Source organism: Microtus pennsylvanicus, chromosome 10 (assembly GCF_037038515.1).
Source record: "Microtus pennsylvanicus isolate mMicPen1 chromosome 10, mMicPen1.hap1, whole genome shotgun sequence".
Lineage (NCBI taxonomy): Eukaryota > Metazoa > Chordata > Mammalia > Rodentia > Cricetidae > Microtus > Microtus pennsylvanicus.
In genome coordinates this window covers 93,271,230-93,295,223 of record NC_134588.1, presented here as the reverse complement: position 1 = coordinate 93,295,223, position 23,994 = coordinate 93,271,230, and the positions used below count along the sequence as shown (strand labels likewise).

The following is a 23,994-nucleotide window of genomic DNA, read 5'->3' as shown; positions in this document are numbered from 1 at the left end:
TCTTAAAGTGAGCTTTCTGCAGATGCAAATAATCCCAATCAAGCCAAATCAGACCAGATTAAAAGATATCCAGGTTTAATTAGACACCTGCACTCCTGGGTGGCCCCAAAGGGACCAGGAAGTCATCAACATGACCACTGGAGAGGAAAAGGGAAAGTCACGTGTTTATATTTTGGGGAGCAGTTAAAATACCCTATAGGACGGTCTTGACCTTTCCTGGGGAGGGGTCAGGGTTTGGTGGGGCACCTTGACCCTCCTTGGGGAGGGGTCAAGGTTCAAGGCACATAGGAGAGGGAGGTTGGAGGCTCGGATTTATAGTGCCTACTTACATTTGTAAGAAAATGAAAAATAACTGAGTAATGAGAAGCTCTGTTTTTGAGATTTTTTGTTTTGTTTTCCTGGAAACTACAGGAAATAAACTGTTTTACTAGCTGGGGAAATCGAAAGCTATGAACACTGCTGGGAGGAGTCCTATTTCATCACAAGTCTCCCCAGAGAAACAGCATGAGGTCAGACGTCTAGCACTGCTCAAATTAGGAACTCACTCTATAACCAGTTTCCTGGTCTTCCTTGTTATTTTGTAGATACTACATTTTCTCAGCGTTTAATGAGATTACAACACCCTGCTGTGTACTTTTTGAGAGATTTATCTTCCTACACAAAATAGACAAGCCCTATTTCCTGCCTTGTTGAAGATCTACAATCTGGACATTACTGAGAAACTTCCGGGAGGTAAGTTCTACCCTTGAATATAAGGAGTAGCTCTGTGAAACCAACAAGAAGGTAGGGGATCACTGTGGGTTCTTCCAGTGCAGGGTGTGAGGGGGGGGTGGCAGAGATGCAGCTAGCATTAAGGGCAGGGAAACCCTGCAGCTGGGTTCTAATCCTTCCTTCAAGACGATGACAGACACATTTTTTTTTCTTTACCTCTGGGGCTTGAGGCAAGAAAAGATGCATTTTGGTTCTTGTGGGTTGTAAAATAAACTTTCTAAGTTTGAATAAATAGAAAATGATAAAAAGGCTTTAGGTATCTTGCCTGGAGAGAGAGCGGAAACTGGTGGCCGTGGCACATGACTGAGGAAAAAATACAAGGGAGTGATATGAAAAATTACCATGAAATAATATTGAGTGGAAAATGCATCTGCACATGGGGCTGTATTATCTAGTAATATCCTAATACTACACAGCACAAAAGCCAGCAAATGTGTATAGTAAAAATTTTCTAAGATTAACAAACACAGTGGTTCAAATACATCCTGTTTTAATAAGCATATTTAACATTTTCTTCTTCTCCCCTTTACACAAGGTAGTAAAAACTATAATTAGTCACAGGGAGAAACTTCCTGTCATCACGAAACTTACTCTTTTTGCTTGGTTATATCTTATTTATTTTTGGTTTTTGACCATACAATGTGGGGGATAAAGAAGAGTTAAATACAAATATACTTCTATTTCTACTTTTCAAATGTTTTACAAATTTTTGTGTCCTCTTGCATAGTACTCCATATGTACTTAAACTTCATAATTTAAATGTTGATTAGAGAGTTATATCCATACTAGAATATATTGATAAGTTTATCAGTTATGTTGCTCAAACATTCTAGATACTAAAAGATGTTTTCGCCTTACTCATTCAGTAATTGATACACTGTTGTACTGACCTCAAAACTATGGGTTCTCCTTTTGATATTTTTCAAATTCACAGATGTGTGCTCTCACAAATATTGAACGTATATGATTTAAATATGTGTGTGATATGTATACTTGTGTTAAAATATAATCCATGTTTTACAGAGCTGTGAATGAGCAAAATCATAACAAATAGCATGCACAATTATCAGCGGTTAGTTACATTTATAATTAAAACTATTATAACATCTAGGATGAGAAGGTTTATCATATTTTGGTATTTAATAAGAGTTTTTACCTTCAATACTACTAAAGCTCCACCAGTGTACATAAACATGATTTTGTTTAGTTTCTCATTAATTTTGGGTGTTTTTCACTGCTAAGGGATATTTTATTAACAACCTAAGGGTACATTTCTTAAATAACATTTCACAAAAGTTGTCGTTGGACTGGTTAGATCTTTTGTTATGGGCTGGTAAACAGCAGGTTTCTGTTCTGCTTCTGCTAAGGTCATTTCATTGTAGAATGTCTTTATCTTACATCAACAAACTGTATGTCCTCTTTCATCTGCCCCTCAACCATGTTGAGGCACTTCCTCTTCGATTGTTTTTAATCAGGTCTTCATTTTTGTATTTTTCATGAAGGAAGAAATGTATGTTTTTTTCTTACTCATTTTTTTAGTTCTTTGAGAGAGTCACACAGTGTAATTCGCTCGTATTCAACCCCTTCCACATCTCCTTTCAAATACCTATTCCCTTCTCTACCGAACCAACTTTGTAAGTCATAAACTACAGTCTGTGATCAACTAACGATGGGCCGTGCCTTTATTAAGAATGGTTCTCCCCCTTCCAGCAGCTATCCATTGCCCAAAGCTCATAAGCTGGGACTTTGTGTCCACCACTTCTCACTTCATGCTGGGGTTTCATCTGGCTTAAACTTCTGACGCTACTACAACTGCTCTGATCTCACATCTGTGTGCAGCTGTGTTCGCAAACACTCTGTCCCTGTAATTATTCACCATCTCTGGGCTCCAAAATTTCTTCTTTGCCATCTTTTTCAAGTTTTCCTGAGTATAGTGGTAATGAGGCACATACTTCCTAATTCCCCCCCCCCCAAAAAAAAAGAACCTTGGCATAGCAACAATAAGATATAGGCACAACCAAAATTCTGTGCTGTAACTCCAAATTCTGTAGTTCAATGAGTTAGGAGGTTTCCGCACCACAAAACAGTGTCTCAAAATTTCAACGCAGCAGAGACACCCTACTTTCTTTAACAGAATAGCACAGTTGGACAAGGTTATTTCAGATCTTTGGTCTGACTACAAGTTCAGAACTTTCCATTTTTGAACTTTCCATGTTGTCATTAAATAGGGCCACTACCTATTATCTTTATCCATAAATTAGGCAAAAACACTATAGATTTTTTAACTTGGTCATCTAAGAAGGAAGAGTTTCGCTATAGATAAGAGAGCAGCAGCTAATGCCACATTCCTTTCTATTTATTGATAGCTAAATGTGCTTAAACAATCTGACTTAGGAACTAAAAATAAGGAAATGCTTTAATAAGTGCTCAAACCAAAAAGACCTACATCAGAGATCTTCCTCTATTTGGGAAACAGATTTAGTTCTTTGTGGCAATAGAACCTGCAGAATTCTCCTCCTGCTACCTCCACGTTTAGAAGAATAGAGGAAGTATCTGGGTGATTTACCACTTTCCTCTTAGAAATTACTTTTATTCAAAGAACTGTTTTTCTCAGTGACCCAAGGTAAGTCTGTTGGACCTAAAGGTTAAATGTTGGAACATCCACACATGAAAACCAAAAACCAAACAACAACAAGAAAAAACTGAGCCCAGCAGACCTTTTTTTTCGTTGTATATATGGAAACTCTTCAATATCACTAGCTAGAAACACCAAAAACTAAGAGCAGTGAGAGCTGTCCTCACTTTTGTAGCCTTCCTCCCCCCCAGGAAGAGCACAGTGCAAGACACTCAGGGCTGCACAACTTGAAGTAAAGTGAAACCAGTGTCGTTCTCCCCATCTTTTAAACTACCTCCTGTTCTTAGCAGCTCAGGGATTGCAATATCCCTGTCCAGTACCTGAGAGATTTATTCATTTATCTTTTTACTGAAATGAAACTATCTCTGCTTCCTGCTTTGCAGCCAAACTAGGATCTGGACACTGCTGAAGAAATTTCCAAGAAGGTGAGTCATTCCCCTGCTATGTAGAGTTGAGAACTCTGTAAAGACAAGGGCAAGGGTGGGGGTAATGTGGGGGCAACAGAGAAGATTGGAGGGAGCAGGGCTGCTGGGAGATGCTTTAGTGGCGTTCTGATGGTTCACTAGGGAAGATGGCAGACATATTTATTCTACACTTACCCCAACAAAAATGTATTTTGATTAGGACAGATGGTAAAATGACTTTTAAGTCTAAGTATAAGAAAATGAAAAATGAAAAGAAGGCCTTAATGATCTTGGTTGGAGAGTGAGAAGGAATTTGCTAGCTGTGGTGATCATGTGGGTAAAAGATAGGACAGAGACATGAAAGAAGTACCATGAAATACTATTTGGTGAAAACAAATCTGGATCTGTGGCTGCATTCTGTTGTCCTCTGATATTGCATGACACATGAAACAACTGAAATGTATAGTAAAATGATCTTCAGATTCACACGATCATTTAAGTACAAGTGTTCTTAATTGTGCAGTCACAACATAGTTATCTATTTCTTGAGATAGTTTCTGTCATCTTGAAAGTTTGTTGTTTTCTTTGCTTTTAGCTTGTCTGAGTTTTTTTTTTTTTATTATGTTCTGGTAGAAAATGTAGGAAGGTGATGATGAGCTGATGAGAGAGTTATTTAGAAATATATCTCTGTAGCCTATGTTTAGAATATTTTATATACTTTCCATGTACCCTGTAAAGCCCATAATGTGTCTTTGAACAGAATATTTTAGAAGTTGACTTCAGATGTGTATATTTGTAAGCTTATTTCTCTTGGTATATCATTTGGGATTCTCAAGCATTCTAAAATTTTGCACATGTTCTTACCTTGTTCATTTAGTAATTGAGACATCTACTTCTGTACCTATCAGAATATTGTGAATTTTCTCAAGTTCACAGATAAGTATGCTATTTACAAATACATGAAGAGGATATTTGTGCATCTGTGCACTTTTAAAACAAAACATGCTCCATATTGCTACTTATTATGGTCCTATGAAGAGACACAAAATACTAAGAAATTGCATACACTATTATTGGTATATGAATCCATAATTTAAACTATTAACTCTTTCTAAGCAGAGGTTCTGGTTGTTTTTGTCATCTTGACACAAAATTATCTGAAATGAGCTACCTGAGTTGAGAAAATTCCCTTTTCAAAATTACCTGGGCATATTTTTCATTATTGTTTGATGTGACTTTGCATATTTTAGAGAGGCTTTGAAATTTGGAAGAAATGTTAGGTGTTTTAAAGAGACTGAACATTTATATTTTTAGCAGTGAGGCTGAACACATATTAATATCCAGGATTTGATGGACATAGATTGACATTGATTCACATATAAGATTTTGTATAATACTGGAAATTCCATTGAGGTTAGGATGATTAGCTCAAATTTATAATCAATAACATTCTAGTAACAAAATAAAAGTTATGTTCTCGTATAAATGGGACCCACAAAAATTACACATAAACTCAGTCATCACGTATCTGGTTGTATTTGAAATAGTTGTGTTTTTACAAGTACCAGCCGAAATGCAAAGTTTCTCTTTTAATTTTCTCAGGATGTGGAGATCAGTGTTGTATGATGTACTATTAAAAGTCAGTTTTAGTCTACTCCTTGAATATGTAGATTACCTATTTTTTAAAATGTTTTATGGCTTACAGAGTATGACTTTTTCTTAATACTCTTTATCTTCCCTGTCAATTGTGCCTGTGTGTGATTCCATTCATTTTTGGGTTTCTTTGAGCATGTTCAATTTTTGTTCAACATGTTGAAGATGTTCAATTTTTTCAAAAAATAAAAGAAAGAAGAAACAGTTAACAGGCCTAGAAATTAAAGTCCTATTACACTAAGATCAATATAGGCAGGATTCACAAACTGAAACAACATAAATTTGAGTTAGAAAATTGCATTCATTCCATTCTCTGAAGATCATCAAGGAAGTATATAAATATGAAAGAGCTACAAAGCAAGACACTCAGTCCATTGGGGAATTTTGGAATTTTCCAGAAAGCATATTCTTAGTTGCTTCTAATTTTTAAATTTTGTTGTTTCCTTACACATTTCTGGTATAGGAGGTCCTTCTGTTCATGTGTTGATTTCATCGGTTAAATAAGGAAACTGCACTGGCCTTTTGATAGGGCAGCACCTTAGGTAGGCGGGGAGACAGAACTGAATGCTGGGAGAAAGAAGGGCAGAAGGCAGATGCCATGGATCTCCTGCCTGGGACAGATGCCAGTTAGAATATTTCCCAGTAAGCCACGACCTCATGGTGATACACAGATTGGCGGAAATGGGTTAGATCAGGATGTGAGAGTTGGCCAAGAAGATAGTAGATATAATGGGCCAGGCAGTAATTAAATTAATGCAATTTCTGTGTGGTTATTTTGGGGGTTAAGCTAACCAGGCGGCGGGGCACAGTCCGCCGCTCCTTCTACTACACATTTCCCTGATGAGGGTTAAAAGACATACGAATATCATAGTAAGTTTAATTCTACTCCTGCTTAGAAGCATACATTAGGAGCTTTGCAAACAGGAACTATGAGTAGTCCATTCACAGGTTCCCAGTTTTATTAATGGTGCCAGGTATAGGTTTCAACTCATAAAGGTCCTAAGTCAAATCACAAAATAGATGGTTAATCCCATAATATTCATGCTACTATTGTACCAGTGAGCATGTCTTGCCAGACTGGCAATGATAGACAAAGTTATGTGTAGCATGCATTTTAGGAAGCTTATTCAGTACTAGATTTCTATTTTAGTTTTTTTTTTTTTTTTTTAGAGACAGGGTTTCTCTGTAGCTTTGGAGCCTGTCCTGGAACTCCCTTTGTAGACTAGGCTGGCCTCGAACTCATAGAGATCCGCCTGCTTCTGCCTCCCGAGTGCTGGGATTAAAGGTGTGCGCCACCACCGCCCGGCTCTATTTTAGTTTTTTGAAATGAAATTATTGTCAGCTACTCTTCTTTCTTTTCCTTTCACTAGCATAGCCTTCCACCAAACATCTCATTTAACTCTTAGGTTTTCAAAATTTATGAAAAGTAAACAGAGAAAGAAATGTGAGAATGCCTTTCTAAACAATGAAGAAGAAATTAGTCATATCATAAAACTTGACAATAGTATATTTTGTAAATGTGAAGCATATGATATCAGAAATTAAAATAAGCAAATCAAAAAGGGCATATTATTTAAGGACTTATGATATATCTTATAAAGAAGAAATATTTTTAATAAATCAGGAAATTATTACCTTTAATATTACCATTTGGGGTAGATTTAAGCATGACTTGTAGTTAGAAATTTTGTCTATGAGTAAGAATCACTAAGTCAAGCCTGAAAGATAAAATCAAGAAATATTGACATAATTCCACTCACTAAATTCTAGGGCACTACTATGAAAATTATGTAGATGTTTGGGAAATTAACAGTAATATCAGCATGAAGTTACCAAAGAGCACAATCTAAGCCCAGATAGGACAGGATGGTAGTGAGGGTTGTTTGCGAGAACACCTAGCAGACAAGGCTCAGAAACTCAGAACAGGAAATGCTACTTAAGTCATTGTTCATCCAGGTATATTGTAGAAAGATGCAATCCAATTGTATATAGGCCACTTTAGAATGGGAAAAATCAGAACCCAAAGACAGATATCCAGCAAAGGGCTTCACCACCAAATGGGAATGGGAAATGGACCCAGGATTTTAGCACTTGCAGCCCAGACTCTAAGCACTGCAGCAAATACACATATATCACTTTTCTTCCCCTACAACTGCCACTGTCCCAAGTCACCTAACATGGCTAATAGGGAAGAATTTCCTAGACTTGTTTGTTAATTCTGAAGTTCTACGTCAATTTCACACAGTGGCATACTTATCTCTCTCATGAAATTATGGATAATATTATCAAGTCAGGTCATGGGATCATACACTCACACGGGAATATCCTGTTTGGAGAATTGTCTGTGTATGTGTGTAATGCTGTATCTATTTTCATCTTTTAGGCTTCTCCATCATTTTAGAGATAATGAATGACTATAAGAAAATTGTTCTTCTAAAAGGATTACAGGGTATGGATGATTACCATTTTAGGATGATTAAGTCCTTACTAAAAAGAGACCTACACCTGTCTGAAAACATGCAAAATGATTATGACAGAATTAAGATTGCTGACAAGATGGAGGAGAAATTCCCAAAAGATGCTGGACTCAACAAACTGATAGAAATTTGTCAAGAAATTAAAGATCTTAAAGATCTTGTTGAAAATCTTAAAGAAGAGAAGGCAAAAGGTAACAGAGGAATCCCCTGGTCATTCACCTTTTCTCCACCCTCCTCAAACTTTCTATCTCCCTGCAGTATCAGAGCTGATAGGTTGCTTTCCCATTGTTTTTCTTAGAAGCTGTAGGGGTTGAAGCAATTCAGATGTCAAAAAGTTTATTTCGAAAAATCATTTCCTACAAGGAACTTGATGTATTTCAGGGTAGACATCATTTGCATTGGAGGTTAAAAATATAAAAATCTGTTGTTGAGATAGATCAGAACATCCAAAATGGTAGAAAAACTAGGAACTAATAAAGTGAGAGTTGAAAAAAAATCATTTAAAGCATATAGAGTAATAGAGTATTTATACATAAATAACAATGTTACACATTTGTTAATATCTTTTCTGGTAACAAATACAATACGATATTTAAGTAGAGCTCTATATCATAGACATATGAAGAAGTTCCTATTCATAAAGTGACTGAATTTAATGCATATTAGTTATACTGGTGCAGAACTCTGACCCAGAATTCAACATAAGGAAGCCCCGATAGTGCAGTATCTCATTTTACAAGTCTGTGCCAGATTACCTTTCATTGGTTTCTATGATTTGGGTGTGTTATACCCAAACATGACAAGTCTGTATGATAAAAACTGGATTTTTTTATTTTTCCATTCAAAAATTTACACTTCCTCCCATCCTCCTATTCCCCTCCCGCTCCCCCAATCACCCTCCTCCTTCCCCTAAAAACTGGATTTTTAAGATAACAGTAAGAAAATAGAAGTGAGAAAAGCTTGGCTGATGTATATGGGTTCAAAACAGGAATTTTCTCATTTCATAGGGAACAAGTAAGGAAAATATCAAGTAATGCAAGATGGTGACTAAGGCTCTGTCTCTACAGTAAGCTAGTGAAATTAACATTGATATGAGTGCAATGGAGAAGAAATAACAGGAGAACTAGATGTTTCCTTGATCCTCTGTTTTGGTTTATGGGGGCTGTTTTTTTCATTCGTTTGTTGTGATGAAAATTATACCCATCCCAGTAAAAGGAAAAAAACCCAGGGGCAAAAAGAGGCAAAAAGCAGATTTTGCTGTACCTACATCGACTACAAACAACACCTTAGCATCTGATGGAGGGGAGACATCCACAGCTCAGGTGAGCCTGGGGAACAATGGTGGGCTGGCAGCGCACAGAGGTAGTGCCTCTTGCCCCTACTCTGTCCATCAAGTACTTAATGCTTTGCTAGTTTATCTTCAAGCTTTATCAAAACTTAGGATAAGTGAACATGTGGCCTTAATATGTGTTCACTCCTACTAGAGATGCTGTAAATGTGAAAATCAGGTAGAACAATGTCTGTTCCATGTGTACTCAAAACCTAGTTTTCACATTCAAAATCAGTTTTGTCCTACCATACAATTAAAGATAGGAAAAATGTATATATAGCTTTCTTCTACCTTTATTTAATCAAGCCTGTTATCCACACATTTTGTCATATTTATGATCATATTTTGCCTGTCCAGAGGGTGAGTATTACCCCTTCAAGTCCCCAAAACATTCAGGCATAATTAAATTAATAGTAGATTGGGTAACTAGATTAGTAGATTTCTACTTCCTAATAATGAAGACATACTCTGCTCACTTGATACTGAGATTCATTAACAGGCCAATGGATACACTTTCAGAAAAGAAAAAGTATGAATGAAGAGAAGCTTGAAGTGAAAAAGACCAAAAAGTCTAAGGGGTCAGATTGTCCTGACTTTCCTGGAGAAGCCACAGTCAGATGCCAGACCCCAGGACCTCAGATCTCATCTTCGACTTCATCAAACCCTTCTTTGGCTAAGGTACAAGGTTTCTGCTTATCTTTCATTTCTTCAATCCAAATATCAGAATCAGATCTTCAAGTTTCTGATCATTTTTTCCACTTATCACTAAGATTTAATTAATCAGACACATATAGAGGTTGGATTTGATAGATACAGATCTTCATCCAAACTCAGAAAGAACACATAAGTAAAGGTGATACAAATAGAATTTTCTGTACCATAATATTTTTGCTGTCCTGGGGACACTTAATAAAACTGGTATTTCTTCTGGCAATGAGGAGTTTCCATGACTTGTCTTCATCCCAGGCAAGAAGAGAGAGGTGAAAATTCCAGTATATACAATGGTCACTAGCAATGGACTGCATATCTCCTCTCTAACACTGTCCCATATCTCTTCCTTTTAAATGACTGACTTGTAATAAATTCTCTTTAACACGAATCAAGGGTACCTCTTTCTTCTGAATTTTTGGCTTTCTATATATTCATTCCCACTCAAAATCCTGTAAGTGTCCAAAGACACCCATGCTCTGAATTTTAATGTTGGTATCTTGCTCTGTCCTTAATATTTCTTTCCAGAATCCCTAGCCACACTAAGTTAAAAACTGATAGTGTTAACCTGAATAAAATATTCTTGCTTTTTTGACTTATTACCAGTTACGGCACATAACTAATATTTATTTTCCAACTTTACTGTGCATTGTAAGATTATGGTGCCCTATTTTTCTATAGATACTTTCAGATCTGAGATTTTCAGAAACTTTTAGAAGTAAGAAGCTGCGGCACACGATGGCTGTCTGCTCTATGCGCCCGTCGCCATGCAGTTCGCGAGCCGGGCAAGGGACTGGAGATTGAAACACACAAAGAATCACATACAGAGAGACACAGGTCATCCTTGATGCAGGAATGCCCCAAGAATGCCCCTTTTATTGTGTGCAGGGTCAGCTCATATAGAGATAGCCATGCCCGAGCCAAACACACCAAAAACCATTCCCCTGCCATCAGGAGCTCCCGAGGGTCTCATGCTCAGAGCAGCTGTAGGTACTCAGATCAGGGGAAAACAAGTTGTTTACCAGAAATTCAGAATCGGAAGTTCACTGTTCCCAGCAAGAATCAGCACAGACAAGAAGCGTAAATGAGAGCTGTGCAGTCCAGTTAAGGCTCTAATAGGTGTCTGGTGAGATTTAGAGGTCACAGAACAATGTGATAATATAGGTGAAATTAGGTAATCAACCAGTTTTTGTTTGGATCTAAGTGCATTCTATGAGATGGAATCTATATCTGAAACAGCTATAGCAACCAAGAGTCTGAGTCTAGATAGATTATAGATCTGGGGAAAACAAAACCTGCTACTATTATTCTGCTTAAGGAACATAGCAATAACACGACTCATAATGACAAGCTGTCATCTAAAGATCAGTGCTTCATTCCGATCTCATCAGAGAAGCTTCTTCTTTCCGTAGAAGGGAATTGTCACAGAGGCCCACAATGGCCAAAGTGCAGACAGTGAGAGACTTCACAGTATCCCTCCCTCAACAGAGTGTCTGCATCAAATCCCTCTCCTCAAGATTCAGAAATCTATGTTGAAGAAGAGGAGGAACAATTGTAAGAGCCAGAGATGGTACATGACTTTGAGAAAACAGTCTCTTTCGGACAAACATGACCAATGTACATATGAGCTCAGAGACGGTGGTGGCACACATTTAAAAAACACAGGTTCAAGCTACCTGGAATCCCAGAACAGAGAGGAAGAAATAGACACAAAGTCCCACCCCAATAAGAAGCTATTTTTAGTTGATACCCACTAGCAAAAGGATAATCAGTTTTCTCCAATGGAGACTATCAACCATAGTCTAGATCAGGTCCCACAGCTGAGAGTGTTTGGCCAACAAAGAAAGAATTCCATATGTATGTATAGCGTTTTTCTTTTTGTTTTATTTGGAATTTTTCAGTTTTGTTTGCTTTTATTTTTTGAGAGTGAGAGAAAGAACACTAAAGATTTCGGAGAGTGGAGGATCTGAGAGGAGCTGAAGGAGTGAAATCTTGATAAATATATATTGTATAAAATTTTTTAAATAAAAACAATAGAAAAATAGAAATTTTGGGAGAAAAACATATAGTGGAGATAATTAAAGAATATTTGGAAATTTGGAAAAGTGTGCATTCACCAGAAACTGAGAAAAAAGGAAGTGAGCTGTAATTCATTTCATGTTTACTCTTCCCAGGTCAGGCTGTCTTCACTTTTGACTTCCAAATATTTCTGGAATATCACCAATCTTAGTCTCATAGCACATAAAGAATGGGATGATTGATGCCTCCTTTCTTTCCTGAGTACTCGCTGGAGGAAACAAAAGATTTGTCACAGAGGGAAAACCACAACATTGTCAACATCCATCTCTAGACTCTCCCTTTCCTTTCTCTATCTCTCCTTCCGTACGCCCCTCCTTTTTTTCTCACTTGAAGAAATATATTCAGCTGGTTAAGCAAAAAAAAAAAAAAAAAAAAGCAAGTTTTACTCACCCCAAACCTTGCCATTTAGATAATTTAAAGGATTTTCTTAGTATTTTTCAAATATTTTTTTTAATTATGTGGAAAATTTACTAGTCTTAACATCTTACAATACTTATTACTTGGGTTTTTTTTCAATTCAACATAACAGGACCATCTCTCCAATTTCCTAAATTAACATTCATATAATTCAATGGCTATATCAGTATTTGTGCTTCTTTTTTAAATATTTAATTACAGATTTATTATCTACTACCACAACTTCAGTTCCACTTTTAATGTATACACTGGAAATTGTTTACATTACGAATTATTTGGTGGTCTTCATAATAGCCCACTAATTTATTTTATACATATCCTAAAACTTTCTTGTTAATTTTAATCTAGTCATTGCTACTTGCTTACTTATATACACATCACTACCACTAACTATATTGCTTTTTATTTTTATGTTATACCAATTGGTTATCCTGATGGAAAAATCAGATCCAAGTGAACACTAATCACTAATAGGTAATAACTGTGTGTGACATGATGCTTGGATTATTTGCATTTCTTTGGGTCTGTAAAGGCAACTCTGTCTCCTTATATGCAGATGTCCAAGCTTATAGCTTTTCCTTACTTTGCATATTCTGTCTTACAGTTAGGCAATCTTCTCTTCATTGAAATACTCTGTATTAGTCTGTGATCTCAGAACACTGCACAGAAAAGAGATTAGAGGCCTATGACTATATCACTGTGTTATAAACCCCTGATATTGAGGAAAAAAAATCTCTAAACATTGAGGACATGACTCTAACCAAAGGACCTCTACCTGAGCCTATTTAAAAGAGGTGGCTGTGAGCTGGTTCATGTTGTTTTTGATCATTTGATAGGAGCAGGTTGGTATCTCCAGAGGAGACATACTTTGATGTGTACCCACATAATAACCTAAGAAATTCCAGTTATATGTTTTATATTTACTATTCTCTAATCCAACAATATTTAATTTTCCCATTTTATATTCTTCTGTCATAAAAGAAAAGGATATATTTGAGTTAATGATAATTTCACTTAAGTACTTCAGACAATTGCTCTCAACAGCTTGTGCTGTGTTCATGCTGAACATCCTGTCTCTCATTAGAAAGATTCCTCTGCTTTTCAGGGAGAGTGTTCAAACTTTTGTGGCTGAAGCCCATTGCTTTAACTCATTAGTTTTTTGTCTTATGAAAGAATTTCTCTTTACCTTATCTATAGTACTACAAATACATACAAATTTTTAGCACCAATATGGAGTTTGAGATTTATTTTATATGAAGGTTAATTTTTATTTGTTGCTAAACTTACAAGTTTATATCCCTGTGATTGTTTAACTCAGAACCAAAAGACACAGACCCCAAGAAAGAGCGCTACCAGAGGAGCTGTTGGCCAAAATGATGCCATGACCGTGATGGTGCTCAATGCAGCCGAGCCATTTGAATATGAGTCAAGAGAACATGGAGGAAAGATGATGTTTCATGCAACAGTGGCCAGTGTGAATGAGTATTTCCGTGTGAAAGTTTTCAACATCACCCTGAAAGAGAAATTCACAAAAGGGAATGTCATCATAATCTCCAATTATGTCAAGTTCAGAGGAATCATAGAGATAAAGGAAGACTCCTATGTGATTAAAGCTGAACCCAATGAAAAGATTGAAGTTCCCAAGAAGCTAATCAGTAAAGCAAATGAAACTCCCATGATTTCTGATATTCACAAGAGTGTAGGTGGATCACTGTTTTATGGGTTATTTACATTACACAAGGTAATATTTAAAAACTTGTTTTTGTTTTTTTTTTAAACTGGAATCAAATATGATAACTTTCCAGTCACAGCTTAGTGACAATATTGTAGCACAGTATTCTAGACTAGGGACAGAAGATGAAATCGTCCCAATATTAGAGAATAAGAGTGGGTGCCCTTTTCCTACTCCCTAAGATGTCTCTGAAAGAGCTCCAGAAAATGACTTGCCAAGGAATTTATTTTGCTGGTTAAAAATCAATGAGAAGGAATGGTGCAGGCCACAGGTCAGGGTCATGCCAACAATATCAATTTTTTTTAGATATACTATAACTATACAACACTCATTTTTTTCTTTCTATGCATTCTGTTTCTACAGATTCTTTGAAAAGGGGTGAATATTGATTGTGACATGTATTTGAAATAATAAATGGATGAGTGACATCCTCACAAATTCAAAACCATTCAATAGAATAAATTTACTCTCTCTGCTGATAGAAGGTTTAATCATTTAATGTTAACTCATATCTTATTTAGTTACCTAATTATTTCTGAAGACCTCAGCAACAAAGTACGATTGTATGAAATTACCTTTAGGGAGTAAGTAAATTTAGTTTTTTCCTTTACAAATGAAATTTTCCTTTACAAATGAAAATATGTACAGATATCTTACTGATGCATCAATCCTCAAATTCTGAGTATTAAGATTTTAAAGATTTATTTATTATGTATACAGCATTCTGCCTGCATGTATGCCTGCACACCAGAAGAGGGCACCAGATCTCATCATAGATGGTTGTGAGCCACCATGTGGTTGCTGGGAATTGAACTCAGGACCTCTGGAAGAGCAGCCAGTCCTCTTAACTTCTGAGCCATCTCTCCAGCCCCAAGATTCAGTTTTTAAAAAAAATGACAACCTCGGTGAACTCAACAAACATTTTATAAACTTGACAATTTAAGATTCTTTAGTCCATCTTCTGTTAAAAGCTCCTTTATTTTAAAGCCGTTACTTTATAGCAAACTCCTTAGTGACAATGCTTATGAACACAATACAGTGAATTATGAAAGCCAATACAGTATGATGTGGGGACTTTGACTTTCTTGGGCATGATACTGGAAAAAGCTAAGTAAATGAATAGAGTTCAAATGAGTGAACTACTGGAATCTTACCTGTTCTGGAAATTCCCTATAATCTATTGAATGAATGAATGAATGAATAGTAGAGGAAAATGTCCATTCATCCTTTTATAAGAGGATACAAAGATGATTGCCTGACGTTTTGATTCCTGAGATTGATCAAGGTGATCTTTGGAGAATACAGACTATTGAGGAATAGAGAGTAGTAGGAAGCAGGAAGAACATTTATTGTCGTAACACTTCCAGGCAGAAATCCTCTAGATAACCAAAGTAAATCATTGCAGTAATAAAAGAGACTTCTTTGAGAAGACATCACTGAAGATGCCTATATGCTTATATCTGAAACAGGTTTCATGTTTTCCTGTGATTTTTGAAATGAAAAAAAAAATCCTTTTTACGTGTATAACAAAATGAGAAAACTTTCAGAAAAGGAATGTTAATTTTACTTTTGCAGAAAAAGGTGAACCCAACGAACACAATCTATGAAATAAAGGATGATACAGGAAGTATAGAAGTTGTATGGAAGGGGAAATGCTACAACATCAGCTGTGAGGAAGGAGACAAACTGCGACTCTTCTGCTTTCAACTGAAAACTATTGACAAGAAACTGAAGCTGGTGTCTGGTGATCACAGTTTCATTAAGGTATGAAGTAGACAGGGAACAGATTTACCAAAGCAGAAATTCATGTTTTCTTTAGGATTCCAAATATGAACTTTTCAGTGTGGAGTACAGATAATTCTATCTCTGGAAGGGAGAATTGAAATAATGCCCTCATACTCATTTCTATGGGGAAAATTTTCAAGAATTTATATTGAAGGAATAATCCAAAGACTATTGTATACAAGATGTATGAGGAAGTTTAAATGCCATGCAAGTACATTTGAATAGTGATCAAGAGCAAGAGTTTTGAATAAGTCAGATGTGATTTGAATGGCAGCTTCAACAATTAGGATGTGGCTGGTTCTGGGGAAAGTTTAACTCTTAATCTGTACTTTAAGGGAAGAAATGCCCATGTATTTATGAGTTCACACAGTGCTTAGCACATCTTAAGATGTGAATAAACATTATTTTCTTGATTGGGTAAATCATTAGAGAGAGAGAGAGATCTAGGAAAGAGAAATGGCATAAAAATATATGAAAGTGAGGATCAACACTGTTAATTCCACTACACATGGAAATATCCAACCTACTTAAATAAAGTCATGTTGAGCATGAAGAGTCTTCTCTTCAAGGACCACATAATTGGAAAGAGGTGTCTCAAAATAAGCCAATATGATGAAGAAGATGAAGCAGAGATCAACAGCCTTTGAGAAGGCAGAAAGGCCATTGAGTGCAATAGACAAGGATGGTTGACTGGTGTTGAGGGAGCTGTGGGCCGCATTCCTCAGCCCAGCTCCCTGCTAGCTTATGCCCCGAAATAATTACATGGAAACTGTATTCTTTTAAACACTGCTTGGCCCATTATATCTAGCCTCTTCTCGGCTAACTCTCGCACCTGGACTAGCCCATTTCTAATAATGTGTGTAGCACCCCTAGGTGCGCTTACCGGGAAGACTTTAGCCTATGTCCATCCTGGGTCGGAGCTTCATCGATCGTGTCTGCCCCGGAGAGGGGAGCAAGGCCTCTGAGCTCACTTCCTCTTCCTCCCAGCATTCTGTTCTGTTTACTCCTCCCTCCTATGTTTTAACCTATCAGGGCCAAGCAGTTTCTTTACTACTTAACCAATGAAATCAACAGATTGATATATGACACTCCCACATCAGACTGGAGAAATATAAACAATGATTCAGTTCAATAGTTAGAATCTAATAGTATCTCTCATTGTCTCTTTCAAGGTCACCAAGGCTGGAAAAAAGAAAATATTTGCTCCCTTTCCTAACCCAAAAGATGGAGAAACAAGTGGTTACCCTCAAAATTAATTCAGTGCTTTTAACCGTGGAGCTTTTAAAATAAAGACACCAAGCAACTAGAAATAAGCAACAGCTTCAGTCGTACATCCAAGCATTTTAACATTTTGTTACTTGATTTGTGATTATGTATTTTCATTTGTAAAACTCCTTACTCTGTTTTTTTACGAAAATAACACTTGAATTTAATTTTTCTAGTGTAGAAGTAATAAAAGTTTCTTTTGAAAAGGATACCGTCATTCAGTCAAAGTAGCCAACTACGATATGGGGAAAGATTTTTACTGACTGCACTTCTGATAGAGGGCTAATATCCAAAATATATAAAGTACTCAAAAATCTAGATAATCCAGAAAACAACCCAATTTAAAATTGGACTAAAGTTCTAAGCAGAGAATTCTCGAAAGAGAAAGCTCAAATGGCTGAGAAACAATTACATGTTCAGCATCCTTAGTCATCAGGGAATGCAAATCAAAACTATTTTGAGAATTAATCATTTTTTCTTAATTTGTATTGCTTTATAAATAATACCATTCAAAATTTCCACTTCCTCACCTCATCCCATTTCCCTCTTGCTCCCCCACTTCCCCTCCTCCCTCCCCCTTCAGTCCTAAGAGAGGTCAGGGTACGCTGCCCTGTGGGAAATCCAAGGCCCTCTCCCCTCTCCATCCAGGCCTAGGAAGGTGTACATCCAAACAGACTAGGATCCCCAAAAGCCAGTACATGCAGTAGAAACAAATCCCAGTGCCATTATCATTGGCTTTTCAGTCAGCCCCCATTGTCAGCCACATCCGGAGAGTCCGGTTTGATCACATGATCCATCAGTCCCAGTCCTGATGACTTTGATTAGCTCCCATTAGACAGGTCTCAGTGGGTAGACCAACCCCTCGCGGTCCTAACTTCCTTGTTCATCTTCTCCCTCCTGCTCTTCAACTGGACCTTGGGAGCTTAGTCCAGTGCTCCTATGTGAATCTCTGTCTCTATCTTCATCCATCACAGGACTAAGGTTCTATGGTGATATTCAAGATATTCATTAGTGTGACTATGGGACAAAGCCAGTTCAGGCACTCTCTTCTCCACTGACCAGAGTCCTAGCTGGGCACATCTCCGTTAACACCTGGGAACCCTTCTAGAGCCAAGTATCTTGCCAACCCTAAAATGGCTCCCTTAACTAAGATATCTTCTTCGCTGCGCTCATATGTGTCCTTCCTCCATCTCAACCATCCCACTCCCCCAAGCTCTCTCTAATCATTCCCTTCTCCCTTTTCTCTCCCCCTCTCTCTTTCCCCCTACCCCACTTCTACTCCTACATGCTTCTTAGAGGCTAGCAGAGTGTAGGAACAAATGTGGATGGATGAGTATAGGAAACAGATTTAAATATGTAAGAGGAATGTTGCACTTATGATCATTCAGTGGGACTTCCAGTGGGAAATTTAGTTACGCAGTGAATAACCTTGGTTACCACAGTCGAATCTCTGCTTCATTCCCTGAGATACATTAGAAGCCCATTCCCTGCAACTATCTTCCATTTGGCAGGACATGCTGTCAGGAAAAGAGTCTTTTGGATAGATCACATTTGGAACCTTCAAACGTAAAAGGGCGTCCAGACTCAGAGAGACCGTCCTAGCTGCAATCACAAGAGGTTTATTGACAGGACAGGAACCAGTGCACTGGGGCTGAAACTCATTTCCCACGCAGGGGTAGAGTTCAACACCCCTGAAAAGGGGTATTTAAGGGAAGAAACCATAACCCAATAACCCAAAGGGAGTAGGAAGGGCATCATTGGAAAATTCCAAAAATACCAGTCATCATTGGAAAATTCCAAAAATACCAGTGATAATCACAAGAGGTAACTCCCTGTTTCTCAAGATTACTCTCAAGATTATAATCTAACTTTATAGTCAGCTAGTTCCTGGAAAGGAGTCACTGAACCAGCTAACCTAGAGTTTTGGTTCTTCTCTCGCAGCTAGATTTTGTTGGCCCTCCTCTTTCTGCTGGGGTGGGGGTCTGAATTTATCCGGGTCTTTCAGCAGGTGGGCAGGTGTGGAGGCCCAAAATTATGGGCCTATTTTCATGTTGATCAAATGTCAAAGTTGGAACTTACTTCTAGTTCCTTCAAGGTCATGAGAGGGAGACAGAAAAGAGAGTTAGGCTGTAAGCAGGAAGGAAAATCTGCCTGCCTCATCACTGGGAGGGGGGAGTGGGCATGACTTGTCTCTTAAAAAGACAGAACAGATCAGTACAGTATGGAGTTTTGAAAACTCAATTCCCTCTGCCAATTAAATACTCTCTTCTACAAGACCATATCTACTCCAGCAAGACCGCACCCTTTTTCACTAACTGGAGACTGGGCATTCAATGGGTCTATGGGGGACATTTTTATTCAACCATCACAGACATATTGAACAAAGACATTTTGCCCATTCTATAGACTGTCTCCTCACTGTAATGGTTGTGTCCTTTGCTATACAGAAGCTGTTTTATTTGTTTGCTTTTTTGAGCCAGGGTTTCTCTGTGTAACAGTCCTAGCTGTCCTGGAACTCACTTTTTAGTCCACGTTGGCCTTGAGCTCACTGAGATTCACCTGCCTCTACCCCCCAAGTGCTGCAATTAAAAGTATGCATCACCACTACCCAGCCAGAAGCTTTTAAATTTTGTGACGTTTTATTTATCAGTTGTTGTTCTTAGTATTTATACAATAAGAGTCCTGTTCATAAAATACTTTCTTGTGATGATGAGTCCAAGTATATTATCTATATTCTCCTTAATAAGATTTGGGTTACAGGATCATATGTTGAATTCCTTGATCCATTTGGGATTGATTTTTGTGCAAGGTGAGAGATAATGACATAGTTTCAATTTTCTATGTGTAGTTATCTAACCAGCACAATTTCTTGAAGATGCTGTCTTTTCCCCAATTTTTATTGTTGGTCTCTTTATCAAAAATTAAGTGTATGTAGGAATGTGAGCCTTTGTGTAGGCTTTTAATTTTATTCTATTGATCAGTGTGTCTGTTTTTATGCCAGTATCATAATGTTTTTATTCTCTGTTGAGAAATAAGAAAAATGAAGGAGATAAAGTGGTTAAATAGAAAAGGAAAAGAGCAAAAAATACTCCCTAAAAAACCACCGGTCACACCAGCCAGAAAAGTAGGCAGATAATCTTCAAATCTTCAGACCTTCACTCTCCCTCCTGTCCTCCAACTCGAATCCCCCAGTCTCCAATCCCCCTAGTTCTGTAGCAGATCACCTGTTGTGATCTCCCCTTCCTCCCTGTACACGTTCAGAGGATCAAGCAGATATTCTCCCATAGCCTTCCTTACCCAGCCCATTGATCTTGGCTAGTTTTATGTCACCTTGACACGAGCTAGAGTCTTCTGAAAGGAGGAATCCTGAATTGAGAGAATGCCTCCCTGAGATGCAGCTGTAGAGCATTTTATTAATTAGTGGTTGATGGGAGAGGACCCGACCCATGGTAGGTGGTACCATCTCTGGACTTGTGGTTCTGGGTTCAATAATAAAACAGGATGAACAAGTCATGAGGAGAAAGCCAGTCATCAGCACTCCTCCAAGGCCTCTACATCAGTTCCAACTCCCATCTCTCTGCCTTGTTTGATTTCTTGTTCTGATTTCCTTCAATGATGAATAGTGATCAGGAAGTGTAAGCCAAATAAACCCTTTTCTCCCCAATTTACTTTGTTCATGATGTTTTATTTTAGCAATAGTAACCTTAACTAAGTCACTATCCCTTTGTCTAAACCACAAAGTCCTGCAGACATTCTTTGGAAACCATTTAGCCGCTCCAGCCAAAAAAGCAGATAAACCAGAGAAGCAGGTAGGCAATCTTCAAATCTTTACTCCCCATCCTTTCCTCTGAATCCAGTCCCTAAGTCTTATTTTCAGCTCTGCAGCAGACTACCAGCTCTGGCCCTCCTCTTTTTCTGCCTCCATTCCCAGGGGACTAAGCAGATTCTGGTGAAATACCCACCTGAACACCTTTCTTTCGTCCCTCCCATTGAATCCCTCAGCCCATCTCCAAACCTAAGTGTCAGCTCCCAATACCAGGAAGTGTATTCTAACTGGAACTCCAGCGGCCTCACTTGGGAGGAATTCGGCAGCACTCCCCACTAGCAGAAATACTCAGCTACCACACTCTTCTAAGAACCAGAGAGGGTTCAGGAAGCAAAAAAAGGAACATCACCCAACAAAGTCAAGAACACCTATCAATAGGGAGAATTACAGCCATCCCAAACCCAGATGCTTAGACACTGGCATAAAAACACAATCAATAACAGCCTGGACAATGTGTCTTCACGAAAGCTCAGCAAACCTACTACAGTAGGCCCAGAAAATGCAATATCATTGAAGTGCCAGATAAGAGGTTCAAAAGAACCTTTATGAATATGATAGAGGACCTTAAGAGGATATGAACAAAAATCTATTAAGGAAATCTATGTAAAGAGAAATACTACACTGAATTGAAGGGAATAATTCAAAACTTGAAGGTGAAAATTGAATTAATAAAGAAACCCCAAATTCTGAAAAAACCGGAAGTTTAAAGTTTAGAAAATAGAACAAAAACCGCAGAAACAAGCATCACCAACCAAATATAAGAAATGGAAGAGAAAATCTTTGGTATTAGAGATATAATAGAAGAAATGGATATCTCGGTCATGTTAAATTAAAAAAAAAAACTTGGCACAAAATATCCAGGAAATCAGGGACACTACAAAAAGTTCAAATCTAAGAATAATAGCAATAGAAGAAAGAGAAAAAACCCAGGTCAAAGGCACAGAGAATACTTTTTAAAAAAAATCATAAAAGAAAATTTCTCCAACCTAAGGAAGGAGGTGCCTATCCAGGAACAAGAAGCATACAGAACACCATAAACACTGGACTAGAAAATAAATTCTATATAATAATCAAATTTCTAAACTTACAGAACAAAGTATATTAAAAGTTACAAGGGAAAAAAAACAAATAGTTTATATAAACAGACCTATTAGACTAAAACCAGACTTGTCAATAAAGCCCCTAAAGGCCAAAAAGGCTTTAATAGATATCCTACTGACTGTGAGATACCACAGATAACCCCTATGACCAGTACTATACCCAGCAAAAGCTTTAATCATGTTAGAGGGAGAAAATGTGGCATTCCATGATAAGACAAAATTTAAGCATATTTATCTACAAAAGTTCATCCCTACAGAAGGTGGTAAAAAGCAAAACCTCAACCTAATGAGGTTAACATCTCCAAGAGAACATGAAAAATAATTGTATCAGACCATCAAGTCAAAAGAAGAGGAAAAACAAACAAATGAAAAACCCACAAAAATAACAGTTATCAAAAAACACTACTCACTGATTACCCTCACCATCAATTGTTGCCCAATAGACGCAGACTAAGAGAATGGTTTTGACAACAGGATACACCCTTCTGCAACACTCAAGAAACACACCCCAATATATCAAGCATAGACTTTAGCTCAGGGTTAATGACCAGAAAAAAATGTTCCAAGTCAAAGCAAAAGGACCTATAAAGAAGAAAGCCTCTGTAGCCATTTTACAAACAAACAACCAAAAAAAAAAAAAAAACTTCGACCAAAAACTATTCAGAAGAAATAGGATATAGGAAAGGACACCACATACTCATCAAAGGCAAAATCTATAATAAAGAGCACACTGGAATGGAATTCTTAACAAACATTATTATAGTTAAATCACATATTTATCCTCACACACTTTTAGTGGAAGATTTCAATACTAACAGACAGATAATCCGGACAAAAGTAAACTGAGAAATGCTGGAGCTAACAAATTTATAACAAAAGTTATAAATAACAGATGTTTATATAACATTTTGGCCAAAGACCAAAAAATAGACCTTCTTCTCTATCCCTCATGGAACTTTTTTCTAAAACTGAACACATACTCAGAAGCAAAGTCACTCTTCACTGGTACAAGAACATTGAAATAATTCGCTACATCCTATCAGACCACCGCAAATTACAGCTGAATCTCAACAGCAGAAGCTTACAAACTCATGAAAACCAAACAACTCTCTACCAAATAAAAATCGGTCAAGAGAAAATAAAAAGAGATTTGAATGAAGATAAAAACACAGCATACCTAGATCTATGGGACACAGAGGCAAGTTCATAGCACTACATGTCTAAAGCAAAAAAAAAAAAAGGAGAGATCTCTATCTCATAGTCATAACTTAACAGCACCCTGAAAGCTCTTTTTCTACTAGAAGTAATGATGACCCAAAGTGATAGATGACAAGAAATGATGAAACTAGGAAATAATAATAGGAATAGAAATGAACAAATAGAGTACCACATAGAATCAGTTAAGAGAACAGTTGATTCTGTGAGAAAATCAGTAAGGTTGATAAACCTGTAGCCACCATATCTAAAAGGCTATGAGAGATGATATAAATTAACAAAACTAGAGACCAGATGGGGGACACAATAACAGACACTGAGGAAATTAAGAAACTCAAAAGGACATACTTCAAAAACTTGTACTTCACTAAATTGAAAAAAATCAGAAGAAATGCATATTTTTCTTGATATATACCACCTACCAAAGTTAAATCAAAATCAGAAGAGCAATTTAAACAGATCTATACCCCTAGTGAAAAAGTGGCAGTAATTAAAAATCTCACAATCATAAATACCACAGGGTCAGCGGATTTAGTGTAGACTTCTACTAGACTTACATAGAAGAGTTATCACCAATACTCCTGAAATTATTCCAC

General features: G+C 37.2%; 1 protein-coding gene across 1 annotated transcript; it reads left to right on the top strand.

Annotated features, from left to right (window-relative positions):
• Positions 1-468: 468 nt before the first annotated feature.
• Positions 469-17,466, top strand: LOC142859027 (interferon-activable protein 205-A-like). The gene is made up of 8 exons (XM_075989202.1): positions 469-732; positions 3,790-3,831; positions 7,847-8,131; positions 9,150-9,262; positions 9,790-9,948; positions 13,793-14,215; positions 15,782-15,970; positions 17,164-17,466. Exons 3-8 carry the CDS (start codon positions 7,870-7,872, stop codon positions 17,245-17,247), a joined length of 1,230 nt encoding a protein of 409 aa, XP_075845317.1. The 5' UTR covers positions 469-732; positions 3,790-3,831; positions 7,847-7,869; the 3' UTR covers positions 17,248-17,466.
• The last annotated feature ends 6,528 nt before the right edge of the window (positions 17,467-23,994 follow it).